The sequence below is a fragment of the Propithecus coquereli genome, unplaced genomic scaffold (assembly GCF_000956105.1).
Source record: "Propithecus coquereli isolate 6110/MARCELLA unplaced genomic scaffold, Pcoq_1.0 Scaffold167, whole genome shotgun sequence".
Lineage (NCBI taxonomy): Eukaryota > Metazoa > Chordata > Mammalia > Primates > Indriidae > Propithecus > Propithecus coquereli.
The window spans coordinates 2262245-2277387 of NW_012141302.1; the positions used below are offsets into that span (position 1 = coordinate 2262245).

A 15143-nucleotide genomic window follows, 5' to 3' on the forward strand; every position below is an offset into this window, starting at 1 on the left:
GCATTCATAAATTTTAAAATGTATTCCATTCCCAGCCAAAATGTGTCTTTAAGTCTTCCCTGAGGGCTTGGGATTTGTCTTATAAATTTAATAAGGTACTTCATTTCTCTTGGGAAAGCTTAAAAAAGGTCAAAATCATGGGTCATAACTTCTTATGGGATCATTAGTTTCACAAAGGGGAAAGTTCTTTCATGCCAGTAATAATTTATACACCCAGCCTGTAATGTTGCCTGTTTTTTCCAGTGAGTAGTAGGTAAGAGAAGTATGCTTACCTGCCTCATTCTATAGGTGATTAAGATGAAACTCAAGAAAACTTAAAATGTGTCCAGGGTCACACAAGTGTAGATAATTATAATTAAATGCATCACTACCTTTGGAAAATATTAATTAAAAGCACATAGTGGATAAATAGTTTTATCTTTTTATTAGACTAGTCACATATTGTTCCACAAGCCTGGCTTACCAACCACCTTCCAGATAGCTGCCCTTTCTGGGCCCCATTCTTGTCTGCTAACCCTATGGTAAACCCTTTCAGCAGATGAGGATGAGGTTAATGCTGACATGTCTGACAAGTCTCTAGTGAGATTACTTATTAAATCAGCTCTACTACAGTTGCCCCTATGATTTAAATGTGGTTTGTCTCTGCCAAAATTCATGTTGAAATTTAATTGCCAATGTACTAAATGTTGAGAAGTGGTAGGACCTTTAAGAGGCATCTGGATCATGACAGATCTGTTCTCAGGCAGGGATTAAAGCAGTCTCACAGGAGTGGGTAAGTTCTTGCTCTCGCAGGAATGGATTAGCTATATTGAGAACAGGTTGTTAAAAAGTGAGGCTGACTCTTATATTTGGTCTCTCTGTCCACTTCCCCATCTGCTTTCTGCCATAAGTTGAAGCAGCACGAGGCCTTCATGAGATGGCCTGTCTAATCTTGGACTTCACAGGTTCCAGAATTGTGAGCCAAATAAACTTCTTTTCTTTACAAATTACCCAGTCTCAGGTATTTTGTTATAGCAACAGAAAATGGAGTAAGACAGTTGCCAAGACTAACTGAGGTTCACTTCATACCATTTAATCCACTAGTTCTCAACTGTGGTTGCACATTGGAATCATCTGAGGAGCTTTAAAAGGTATTGACATCTAGGACCTATCCCCTAAGATTCTGATTTCATTGCTCTGGGGTACAAATCTAGTCATGGGAATTTCTTCCCCTACACTTCATTATAAAAATTTTTAAACATATATTAACAGAAAAATTGAAAGAATTTTACTATGAATGTGCATATGCCCACCATCCACATTCTACTATTAACATTTTTTACCTGCTTATCACATATCTATCCACCTATCATTCCCTCTATCCATCCACCAACCCCTTTTTTTAATGATGCATCTTAAAGTAAATGGCAGACATCATACACTTCCTAGCATGAGGATTTTTAAAAACTGCCCAAATGGTTCTAATATGTAGCTAAGGTTCAGCACCATGGATTGGAACTTCAGTGTTTCCAATGGAGTTGGGTTAAGTCAGGCTTAGCCATACCACTTACAAGCTTCCTGCTCTGTAGGTACCATAGAACTAAATCCACAGGCAGCAAAATAACAGTAACGTCACATTCACTCAAGTCTATTCTATTGTCTCTGAGTCTCAATTTCCAGGGCTATTTCTTTTTAGGAATGTGTTATTGAGAGAGAGAGAGAGCGCGCGAGCCCACGCATAGGCTCTCTACATTCTCAGTGAATGACCATGCATAAAATAATTATAATCAAGCTTCAAATAGTCACAGAATGGGTTTTGACTTCACAATTTTAGGTTTCAGCATTAACTATAGGTATGAGACTAGAAGTCACCTGGATGTTAATAAGGCAACAAACTCAGCGAGATTCAGAGATTACAGAATTAGTAAATGACAGGGCTCTGTCTTCTCAACATACAGCAGTATTTAGTTTGACTATTGGTATTTAAAAAAATCAGAAAAATAAATCTCATACCTGGAGTTTTCCCTTTTCATAGGCCAATTTATTTTTACTCTCAGTAATTTTTCCCAAGACTTTTTCCACCTTCTGTCGGGCAAGCTGATGAAGCAAACACAGGCATCAGTACTTCTAGGCATAGAAAGGAATAACCATTTTCCCTACGTATTTATACCATTTCTATAGTCATAAGACCAAGATTCATATGTGTTTGCTACTACTGCCTCTTAATCTTTCGCTACATAGCTTATCACAGTGCTCATGTGCAACATGTACAGAGACTGCTAATAAAAGTAGGAAGCCGTAAAATCCCAGAATTTGGTTTTTTTGCATATTAATTCTTTTTTTGTGTCAGTCATTCCTTTGCAGCTGTGATCCAACCAAGACATGGTGTGACTGTATCAATGGTTGTAGGTAGTCCAAGGAGCATTATCCAGTTCTTTAAGAAAACAGGAGCTACAACTGACCATGATCACTGACAGTAGAGGACATTTCTGCTACCACAGTAAAATGTAGTTAAAAAAAAAAAATCTCTAGCCCAGGAATTCAAGGTTACAGTAAGCTATGATCGTTCCACTGCACTCCAGCCTAGAAGACAGAGATCCTGTATCTTAAAAAAAAAAAAAAAATCTCTAAAGAACAAAAGAAATGTTTATTGGAGACTCAAACTCACTTAACACAGTGTTATGTGGGATAAACACTACTGAAGGTTCTATATTCCATAAAATTACATATTTTCATTATTAAAACAGCCTTTAATGACAGTTATTTTTTCATATATTGTTTTCCTAAGACTTTGTCAGAAAAAATAAGTATAAGATATAGTTTTCTCTTGATTAAATTTTTGGCCATATTGTTACTTCCTTTATATAATATGAGAGCCATGATCAGTGATTGAACATGGAAATTTTCACCCTCCATAATCAATGTCAGGGTATTAAGGAAATATTGATATTTGCAATATGTTAAAATCATCTTCATAAACCAAGTGTGGGGATAATACACATACAAGCAAATGTGACTGAAAACAAGCTCTCACTCATTCATAGGCTGACTAGCTGCACCATGGATCATTTGCAATAAATCTTGAGTTCAAAGTCTTATTAATTTTGGCCGGGCGCAGTGGCTCACGCTTGTAATCCTAGCACTCTGGGAGGCTGAGGTGGGCGGATTGTTTGAGCTCAGGAGTTCAAGGCCAGCCTGAGCAAGAGCGAGACCCCGTCTCTACTAAAAATAGAAAGAAATTGGCCGAACAACTAAAAATAGAAAAAATTAGCCTGGCATGGTGGTGCGTGCCTGTAGTCCCAGCTACTCGGGAGGCTGAGGCAGGAGCATCCCTTGAGCTCAGGAGTCGGAGGTTGCTGTGAGCTAGGCTGACGCCATGGCACTCTAGCCTGGGCAAGAGAGTGAGACTCTGTCTCAAAAAACAAAAAACAAAGTCTTACTAATTTTGGCAAATATCCTACATTGGCATAATTCACCATCTCTGGCTTATATTTGCTTAATTTATGAATAGAGTAGAGGGCCTTTTAAGCATTTTAAACCAAAGAATTTAGACTTTTGTCTTTCACTTTAAGTTGATAAATATGAAACCATGTATATAGGGGTATTAATTTACGTAAGAGATATTCCTCACTATCTCCAACATAGTTACAGGTATTCTTCAGTCACCGTTTTGGTACTTTATTTCATTTTAAGTGTTGTGACCCCAACACAACTGTTTTCATTATTTTATTTTTGTTTGAGACAGTGTCTTGCTCTGTCACCCAGGCTAGAGTACAGTGGCATTATCATAGTTCACTGCAGCCTCAAACTCCTGGGCTCAAGCACTCCTCCTCCATCAGCCTCCCGAGTAGCTGAGACTACAGGTGTGTGCCACCACACTCAGCTAATTTTTCTTCTTTTTGTAGAGATGAGGGTCTCACCCACTATGTTGCCCATGCTATTCTTGAATTTCTGGCCTCAAGTGATGCTCCCACCTTGGCCTCCCAAAGTGCTAGGATTATAGGCATGAACTGCTGCACCTGGCCTACCTGTTTTTAAACAAAAGCAAAAACACATTCCAAACTAGATTACTATATAATAATATGTAACTGATAATTTTCTTCTGTTCAAAATATTTTCACCATAGCATATGTTCTATGAGAAAGCACACTAGTCTGTAGCAATGTCTTCTCCTTGGTAGTTGCCCTGACTAGAAGAATAAGCATTTTAGACAGACAAGACTTCATAAAAAACCTATGGACAAGCCATAAAGAATGATTAGCCCTAGTATACCACCTACCCTAAAATTAAGCACATTCAATATAAAAACTTATACTCAAATTAGGCTTCAGTGTATTATTAACTATTATGACCATCTAAGTATCTGTCCTATCAGAATCAGTATTTATTTCATGCATAACTATATATACTTATAATTCAGTTTCTTGAACTTTTTAAAAATCACTATGTGTTACTCCCACTAAGGCAAAGGAAAATATATTTTTTAAAGCATTTAGATCAGTAGTATATTGGTTTCAAAATAACCTAAGGGAAATGTAGACTGCTATCAATAAATAGCAGAAACTAGAATAATAATCATAAAGTTAATCATCAATTAATTTTGTTTGTGGAAGATATACAATTCTCTTTGTCACAATATTTTTATTTTAGAAACTATGATGTAAAATCATTCCATGAGTGCCATATTATAGTTTGGGATTATGTTTTGATCAAGTCTTCAGCAGCAAATGAATTATAGGGATGGCTAATAATGCTACAAAGTTACAATAACAATAAAAGCTTATTTAAAACTCATTTCCAAGTTCTATAAATTAAGGTGTCCCAATGTAATGTAAAGTGTAGTTATAGCATATAGAAAACACCCAAGAACTAGATTTAACCTAAAATATGTTAGCTATAACAAATATTAAACATTCAAAAATAACTTTGCTTGTCTTTTTGGAATGTGGAAAGGGTTTTTTATGGAATAACTTAGATGATCTGGCTCTTTTATAAAAGGTATTCAGGAATTTTTAAAATAATGGCACTTTTTTCTCCTCAATAAAATTCCCTCTTTTAGGGCAAAGGCATAAAGAAATTCCATTAATCTTTTAAATATACTTTTAAAATAATAATTTCCCCGTTTTGCCACAAACGAAAATGCTCATGCAATAAATGAAAACTGTCTAAGCAAAATCAAAATATGGTATTTGACACAAGGTCACTTATTTAAATATTATGATGGACAAAATATAATTGTTTCCAGTTGCTAAGAGAAAGTAGATATTAGGGCAGTTACTTAAATTACTGGTTACCGATTAAATAGGTGTCATACTTTAATCAATGAAAGACCAGAAATTAGAGACCACTTGAATGAGTGAATATCTCAGGTTCTGAGTTATGGAAGGCAGAACTCAGATTAACTTTTATTTAAATAATGTTGGCAATATACTATAAATATTAATATACAGAGCAAAATGAATTGGGAAATCACCTGAGAAACAGCATACAAAGAAAAATGCCAGTGGTTAGAATATACATTTTAACTCAGAAACACAAAGATATTGCATCTTGGAAGAGCAGGAAGCAAAAACAGGAAGAATTAAGATATGAAAGGTAGGTTTCCAAGAATCAATAGTAAGCCACGAAATGATTTCTAAAATCCAAATGAGCTGCAAAAGTTAGCAGAAGCTGTTAGAATACACAAAACCAGTGAGATACTGGCATTTTGGTAAAGATACTTTATAAGCAGACGGTAAGCAGGGATTTTATTTAAAATATTTAACAACCACTATGACATGTGCCCCAGCAAATCAAACCAATTGACACCTGGGTGAATGTCATCCTGGTTTTACAAAATAATACATTTAATTCATTGTTTAATTTCAACTCATTGATGTCCCAGTGGCATAGGGAATTATATTTCTGTCCAGTGCTACTATTGTTAAATGTATGTTTAAAACCTAAAAGAGAGGAAGGAAGGATAGTCATTCAACCTGAAGTCAGGCATGGTAACCTTTCTACATTTGGACTTTTTTCTCACTGTGGTTCCCTGCATGACTGTCTGTAGTGATGGACTTAAATTGCACTATCATTAGAGGCTGAAATGGCAAAAACAAATCTAAAATTAGAAAATGTGAAAGAAAAAGAGGGGAGAATAATATTATTGCAACATGAAGTATTCCTCACTGCCTGGCAAAATAGACATGACCCTCTTTATAGTCTATTCAATCAATGTTTTTTAAACACCTATTATGTATTAGGTACATGCTAGGCAGGGAGTATAGAGATGAGTAACTACTGTTCTCGCATTAGAAGAGAGTGAAGATAGATGCATAAACAGGTCAATTTCTAATCAATGTAGTAATTATTGAATTTTCTGATATGGGTGTGCATAGTATACTACGGGAATCCCACAGTAGGGGCGATCCCTTGGCATTGCAGGCCATGAGAAGTTAAGAACCCATCTAGTTCACAAAGTAAATGGAGTGAGGGACTGAAAGCAGGTCTGTCTGAATTCAAGTCTGTGATGTTTCATAACACAATACACAGTCATATGTATATCTCCAAAAATAAATGAGGGGTTATAGTAGAAGGCATCCTTTATTAAGAATTTCACGTGTGTGTTTTTGTTTTTTGGTAGAGGCAGGGTCTCACTATGCTGCCCAGGCTGATCTCCAACTCCTGGCCTCAAGCGATTTTCCCACCTCAGCCTCCCAAAGTATAGGCACCTCCCCTACTCCCACAAAAGAACTTCGAGTTTTAACTTTCAAAGAATGAAAATACACTGCCAGTATTGAATGACAATAGGTTTAATGGTATCACTAACATTCAAAAACAAATCCTGAAATCTCAACCTCATTCCTCAGACTCATAAAGCCAACTGAAGCACTTCAAGCAGGTGTCCTCAGAGACAGCACAGCTGGCTAGAATTGCGTTATCTATCTGAGTTATCACTAGAAAACCTTAAGAGGTGTGGTCAGCAGGCAAAAATCAACATCGACCAAATCACTGGCAGATCTGTCAGTCACTAATAGGGTAAGGCCACAGGCCTGTTCACAGCAGTGGGTTTAGGAAAGAATCAGGCAGACTAAGATGTGTTCTTCCAGAAGGACCAAAACGATGGTTAGATAAGCCCAGCTGAGGTATGGCCAACAAGTAAAGGACATGACTAGATCTTTAATCCTAAGGGGAGAGAAGGTTAGTCTGAGATAGTATCAGGAATTACAGCTAATGGATCTTGTCATTCCAATAGGCATTTACAGGCTTTTTTCCCTGGAACAGTTCAGATACTAAGAATTCAATAAATGTTAGCTATCCGCTACATGCTTTACGTGTATTAACTTACTTAATCCTCAATCTCATAATCATAGCATTATTATCCTCATTTTGACAGATTAAGAAACTGAGGCTCAGAGAGGTTAAGGATCATACCCACGCCACAGCCAAAATTGAAACCCACAAAGTCTGGCTTGAAAGCCATGAAAATGTAAGAAGATTTAGACTTAGTCTGTGTAATTTTCCATAGTTGAAGGAATGAGTAGCCTATGACAGGGTTTGAAAGAATTTAGCTCAAGTTAAGACAGACTCAGATCAGGGCTTTCTATGGAATTTTCAATTATATACACGCTATAAAAGCAATAAGTAATACTTTTTCAAGTATTCAAAAGCACACAGGAAAATTATTAGCTTCTTAGCAGAATGATCATCTCTTTAAATCCCCTTTACTTGGAGATTTTTTAAGAACTCTACCATTTATTTGCAATGCACTGACCTTGTCAAACAAGCTTTTGGAAATCAGACTTATTACTGATTGCCTAATAGAGGGAACTATCTGACAGGGGGAAAAATACAATTTCTTCCTCATAATTTATAGAAGAAGAACTATTTTAAAACATCAGATAAATTTGTGCTTTTCAGTGTCGTAGATCATTTGTGAAGACAGATGTTTAATAGCTGCCCTAAATTCTTGGTTTCTTAAATCCACTATCGTTTGACTATTATAGATATCTCTGCCATATTTATCCTGAGTTATTCAAGATTCATGATAATTATTAAAACACGAAACCCATCTCTTGATTTCTGATTTTTTTATTAACTCACCAGTCATTAATTTCTACTTTAGACTGACCTTTTTATACCCACCCCATGGTAATCAGAAGCAACTTGCTGAAGTTCTAGGGAAGCCATTTCATTTGCCAGGTGCTTATTTTCTTCCTCTAGAGTCTGCAGGTTTTGAGTTAATGCATTTATGTCTACCTTTGGGGAGAAAAGGAAAAGAAGAAATTGTCAGATTTAAAAAATATTATCTTATTTTAAAAATGACAATTATAACTGTAAAAAGGAAGGTATCTTATACACAGTTTCTCTTGCCTCTAATGTGGAGATGTGATCAGTCAGTCTGATAGCCCTATGTTGAGCTCGGGAGTTCAAGACCAGCCTGGGCAATAGCGAGATCCAGTCTCTACAAAACTGTAAAAATTAACCAGGCATAGGCGTGTGTGCCTATTGTCCCAGCTACTGAGGTGGCTGAGGCGGGAGGATGGCCTGAGCCCAGGAGGTGGAGGTTGCAGTGTGCTATGATGACACTACCGCACTCTAGCCCAAGCAACAGAGCAAGACCCTGTCTCAAGAAAACAAAACAAAAAAACAACTTTTTTTCTCTTTTCTTTTCTATTTTTTCAGCTTTTCCAGTTGTCTTCAGGAAAGAGTTACTGCAAATTATGTAGTTCCCCTTTATTACTTTTGGTACTTGGTATTTAAGTATTAACTCAAGCTTATGAATATATATGTAAAAATCCTCCACAAAATATTAGCAAAATGAATCTAGCAATATATAAAAAGGATAACAAGTCAAGAAAAAGTGAAGTTTATCCTGGTAACACAAAGCCTGTTGAACATTCAAAATCAATCAGTATAATTCACCACATCAACAGGCCACAGAAGAAAAGCCATATAACCATCTCAACAGATGCAGAAAAATCATTTCACAAAATTCAACATCAATTCATGATTTAAAAAAAAAAAAAAACAACTCAGCAAACTAGAAATGAAAGGGAACCACCAAGGGTATCTACAAAAATTCTACAGCTAATATCAATCTTAATAGTGAAACACTCTCTCCTTAAGATCAGGGAAAAGACAAGGATATCTGCTCTAACCATTCTACTTGGCATCATACCAGAGGCCATAGCTGGTGCAATAAGGCAACGGCATTAAGATTGGAAAGAGAGAAATAAAACTGTTTCTACTCACAAAAGATACGATTGTCTACATAGGAAATCCCAAAGATTCTACAAAAAAGATACTAGAATAAGTGAGTTTGCCAAGGTTGAAAGATATAAGGTCAAATCTATTGCAGTTCTATATATAATCAAAGAACAATTGGAAATTTATATTTCGTGAAAATGCCATTTATAATAGTACTAAAATCATGAAATTCTTAAGTACAAATCTACAAAGTATGTCCAAGATTTGATATGCTGAAAATTACAAAATACCAATGAGAGAAACAAAAAACCTAAATAAAATGGAGAGATATATCACATTTATGTAGTCATGCACTACATAACAACATTTCAATCAATGATAGACCACATTTACAACAATGGTTGGAACAAAGGACTAGGTTCGTAACAGGCTATAACATCTAGGATTGTATAAGTACACTTTGTTTGTACAACAACAAAATCGCCTAACAACACATTTCTCAGAATGTATCCCCATCGTTAAGACATGACTGTATTAGAAGATGTGATAATGATGAGATATCAATTCTCTCTAATTTCAATTGAAATTTCAGCAAAAGGTTTTTGTTGAAATCAATAAGCTCACTTTAAAAGTTATATGAAAAACGAAGTAGAATAGCCAAAACAATTTTGAAAAAGAACACAGATGGAGGACTCTACCTAATTTCAAGATTTATTATAAAACTATAGTAATCAAGAGTTTCAAATTGGCAAAAGGAAAACACATAATCAATGGAACAATATAGAAAGTCCAGAAACAGATCCACACATTTATGGTCAATGGGTTTTCAACAAAGGTACCAAGGTCTTTCAAAGGAGAAAGAACTGTCTATTAAAAGATGATACTAGAAGAGTGACATCAATGAAACTAAGGAAGTAAGAACATTCAAAAATCCTCTCTTCCATAAAAACAGTAGCAAAAACTGTCAAAATCAACTTTTTCAGAACTCTGAAAATTAACACAAACCTTACAGTAATATAGGAAGCGCTTGCGGAAAAAAAAAATTGGCTGAATCTAGGTAAGAACAGCAAGCTTTGTGGTGCTTTCACTTACCCTATTCCCATCCTCCATTCTCCAGCTCTGCAGTAGCTTTGAAAAACAATGGCCCACAATCATAGTGAACACCAAACTTGGCAGTCACCAGAGGTGGAAGAACAGGGTTGGAGCTCTTTCAAAGCCTCATTTACATAGAACTGTCATTATATGACCTGTCTGGTGGTTCCCTGAAAGACTCAGATGCAAAGTTGTCTTTATTTGGGCTGACTCAGAGCTCACCCAGTACAAAAAGCCTTTTTCCCAGGGGCATATATGGAAAAAATTAAAGGTAATTGATTAACTTTGTGGTTGCCTTAAGTGGTAGGTAAGAGTTGGGCAAAAAACAGTCTAACCAAAAAACTCAAAAGGACAAGATAGAGAATGAGATGACCATAGCAGGTTTTGAACAGCTCCAACACATTCTTGGAAATCTAGAGAGCCACGCATGGGTACAGGGTTGTGCACACGTCCAGAGTTGTGTGCATGCTCAGGAAAGACCTGAGAAGGCCCTAAAACCTCACCTCTGGCAGACCTTGGGCTCTGTGCAATCAGAAATGAAGGCTAAAGGAGAGATGTCAACTGCACGAATGAGTGTCAAATGCATGCCTCAAAATGCGCATAAGAAACTTACTGAAAGCAAGAGACAGAAAATCTTGAAAACAGCAAGAGAAAAGTGGTTCATCATGTATAAGGGATCTCAGTAAGATTAATAGCCAATTTCTCATCAGAAACTTGACCCAAAATGCAGTGGGATGACATATTCAAAATGCTGGGGGGTGGGGGGAAGCATAACCAAGAATTCTAAATCCAGAAAAACTATCCCTCAAAAATGAACAAGAAATTAAGACATTACCAGATTTTTAAAAATTGAAAAGAATCATACAAGGGTTTTCTTCTAGTTTAAACATACTGAGGATGTGGCTCTTCAAAATCTCAGCCTAAAGTGTAGAATAATTTACCAGGGTCTCTACCTTTGTTAGGGTCTGGACTGTGGGGCTAGAAAGCATGCCCTCTAAGAAATACTAAAGGGAGTTCTTCAGGCTGAAATAAAAGGGCATTTGACAATAACTGAAATCCACGTAAGAAAAAGAGGTAAGAGTAAAGGTAACAGCAACCTAGGTATGTATAAAAAACAGTATAAATATATATTTTGTTTGTAACTCTTTTTATTACCTGCAAAACAAAATATAAAATAAAAGCAATGATAAGGGAATTAAAATGGCACACTAGATCTGTTTAACACAAAAGGCAGCAGTAATTGAGAAACAGAGGAAAAAGCAGAAAAACAAATAGCAAAATGGCAGATGCAAATCCTATCTTAACAGTAATTATATTAAATATAAATGAATTAAATCACTCCAATTAAAAAGCAGATAGGCAAAATAAATTTTTTTGAAGATCCAACTGTATGCTGTTTACAAAAGACACATTTTAGATCCAAAGATATAAATGTACATAATAAGATGCTCAACATCAATAGTCATTAGAAAAACTGCAGATCAAAACCACAATGAGATACCACTTCACACCCATTAGGATAGCTATAATCAAAAAACAAAAATAACAAATGTTGATGAGGATGTGGAGAAATTGGAACCCTTGTACACTGCTGAGAATGAAAATGATTTAGTGCTGTGGAAAACTGGTGATTCCTCAAAAGTTAAGCATAAAATTACCATGTAACCCAGAAATTCCACTCCCAATTATATGTAATCCAAAGAATGGAAAACAGGTACTCAAATACATGTACATACAGGCTCATAGCAGTACTAATCACAACAGCCAAAAGATGAAAATACAAATGTCCATCTGTGGATGAAGAGATAAAAAAATTGTGGTGTGTATACGAATGTGTTTGTGTATACATATACACACACACACACACACAATACATCCAATGACTATTACTCAGCCATAAAAAGGAATGAAGTACTGATATATACTATAATGTGGATGAACCTCAAAAGCATTATGCTAAGTGAAAGAAGCCAGACATAAAAGATCACATATGGTATAATTATATTAATATGAAATATCCATAGTAGGTAAATCCATAGAGACAGAATGCAGATTGGTGATTGTCAGTAGCTGGGAGAAGGAGGAAACGGGGAATGGCTGCTTAATGGGTACAGGGTTTCCTTTTGTGGTGATGAAAATATTTTGAATCTAGATAGACGTGGTCATTACACAGTATTGTGACTGTACTAAACACCCCTGAACTGTTTACTTTAAAACAGTTTAATGTTATATTATGTGAATTTCATCTCGATTAAAAAACCACAGTAAGATACTTCACACCCACTGGAATGGGTATTAAAAAATGTGGACAATAACAAATGTCGATGAGGATGTGGATATACTGGGACTCTCATACATTGCTGGTGGGACTGTAAAATAGCACAGGCGCTGTGGAAAACAGTTTGGCAGTTTCTCAAAAAGATAAGCATAGAATTACCACATGACTCTCCTGGGTTATATTAATATCTAAGACAACTGAAAGCATACGTTCACAAAAAATATTGTATACAAATGTTCATAGAATCATTAATAGCCAAAAAGTAGAAGCAATCTGAATGCTCATCAACTGATAAATTAAAAAAAGATACTAAAACAACTGGACATCCACCTGAAAATAAAACGGACCTTAAACTATACCTTACAAGATATGTAAAAATTAACTTGAAATAGATCACAGACCTACTATAAAACCTGAAACCGTAAGACTTCTAGAGGACAACAAAGGAGAAAATCTCAGTGATCTTAGGTTAGGCAAATTTCTTAGATATGATACAAAAACTACGATCCATAAAATCTTAAAAATTGATTAGACTTCATTAAAATTTAAAACCTATTTTTTGAAAGAAAATGAAAAGACAAGCTATGAAACAGAAAAAAATCTGTAAAATATATATCTGATAAAATATTTCTATATATACAAATAATATTTTTAACTTAAGAATATGAATATGTTTTAAAATTCCTGAGCTCAGTAATAAGAAAACAAACAACTGAATTTCAAATGGTTAAAAGATTTGAAGATAAATTCAATTTGCAATGGCAAATAATCACATGAAAAGATGCTCAACATTATTAGCCTTGGGAAGAATGCAAATTACAAGCACAATGATATACCACTACACAACAATTAGAATGGCTAAAACTGAAAGAACAGACAATATAAAGTGCTGGTGGGAATGTAGAGAAACCAGAACTCATAACATACCGGTAAGAACACAAGATAATACAGATCCTTTGTAAAACAATTGAGCAGTTTGTTGTGTTAAACATATATTCACCATAGTATCCAAAAATCCAACTCTTGATATTTACCCAAGAGAAATAAAAATATATATGTGAATATTTATAGAGGCTTTATTCATAATTGCAAAAATCTGGAAACAACCCAAATGTCCTTCAATCAGTGAATAAAGTAGCTGAGATACATATGTATATATACAATGGAACACAAAATACTGATACATACAATACGGCTGAATCTCAAATGCCTTAAGCTAAATGCAAGAAGTTAGATTTAAAATGCTACATATTGTACAATTCCATTTATAAGACATTCTGGAAAAGATATAACTTTAGGGACAGAAAACTAGATTAGTAGTTGCCAGGGGATGGGTATGGAAGGAAGGGGTTGATTACAGAGGGCACAAAGAAACTCTCTGGAGTGATAGAAATGTTCTGTATTTTTATTGTGGTGGTGGCTACATGACTGCATGTGTTTGTCAAAACTCATAGAACTCTACACTAAAAACAAGTGAATTTCACTGTATGTAAATTATAACAATAAACCTAATTTAAAAAATAACATAGCTTTAAAAGAATATGTTTTAAAAAAATAAATTTAGAATAAATTTAAAGTCATGGGACTCTGTATAAGCATTATCATTTGGCTTAATAGAACCTAACGAGCAAGCATCTTAGTATCTTTCAGCCCCACAAACTTAACACGTAGCCTATATTAAGATAAATGAAATCTGACAAGCACAGTAATGTTGTGTTTTTATTCCAAACATATTCACAGCATTTGCCTTAGTCATGTTAACATTCACTAACATTTTCAAGCAAAAAGCATTAATGAATTTAATAGTAGCCACCAATTTTCCCAATTTTCAAAAGCATATTTAAGGCCAAATTGATATTGGCAAAGTCCTTGCCAGAAGTAGTCAGCTTCATTCAAGGATTTTTAGGGTGGACTATTGTCATATTATTAGATATGAATGACTAAACCAGAGGGGGCACCTGCCAGCTTGGTGGTAACTATATTTGAGCACAGGCTCAAAATCTAGCTTTTCTCCTCTCTCCAATTGTTAAATTAAATGTTTATATGTATATATGGTAATATCAATGCCATTTGGGTGAACCAGAACCAAAGAAACAGTCAAGGTTTGATGACTCTATCCCATACCTATTGCTGGATTTCTTGTCTAGGATAACTAACACTCCTTGATGCTTCAGATGTATTCTCTAGATGACAATGACACACTATCTTTATTCTCCTCAAATTTTGAAACACAACAGCAATTTTCTAAGGATTGGCTTTTGTTTTATTTTAACAAGGATTTTGTTTCCCTGGACATTCTACTTTTTAGAACCCAGAAAAGGGTACCTTAAAGATAAAGTGGTAAGTGCTGATAGGTACTTTGGAAGCCTAAGTTAGCTTACTTAAAAACAGAAGTCAGCAATCATCCCTTTGCCTCTCACAGGCCCATTAGCTCACTCTCAGGGGACTTCCTGGCTAAAATACTCAGTGGACCCTAGGGCCAGAGGCAGTGACTCACAGAAAACCTCAGATGCTCAAAAAACAAGTGTTCCCCAGAAGCAACCTCCTGCTGCAGTGACTGGAGTGCTCTGAGTGGCATCCAGCATCGTGGCTCCCTTTTTTCCCA

General features: G+C 35.4%; 1 protein-coding gene across 1 annotated transcript in view; it reads right to left on the minus strand.

Annotated features, from left to right (window-relative positions):
* Positions 1-15143, minus strand: part of CCDC150 (coiled-coil domain containing 150) — a 67828-nt gene that overhangs the window by 25509 nt on the left and 27176 nt on the right. The window contains 2 exon segments of the mRNA XM_012641646.1: positions 1993-2076; positions 8104-8217. Coding sequence (XP_012497100.1) covers positions 1993-2076; positions 8104-8217 — 198 coding nt within the window.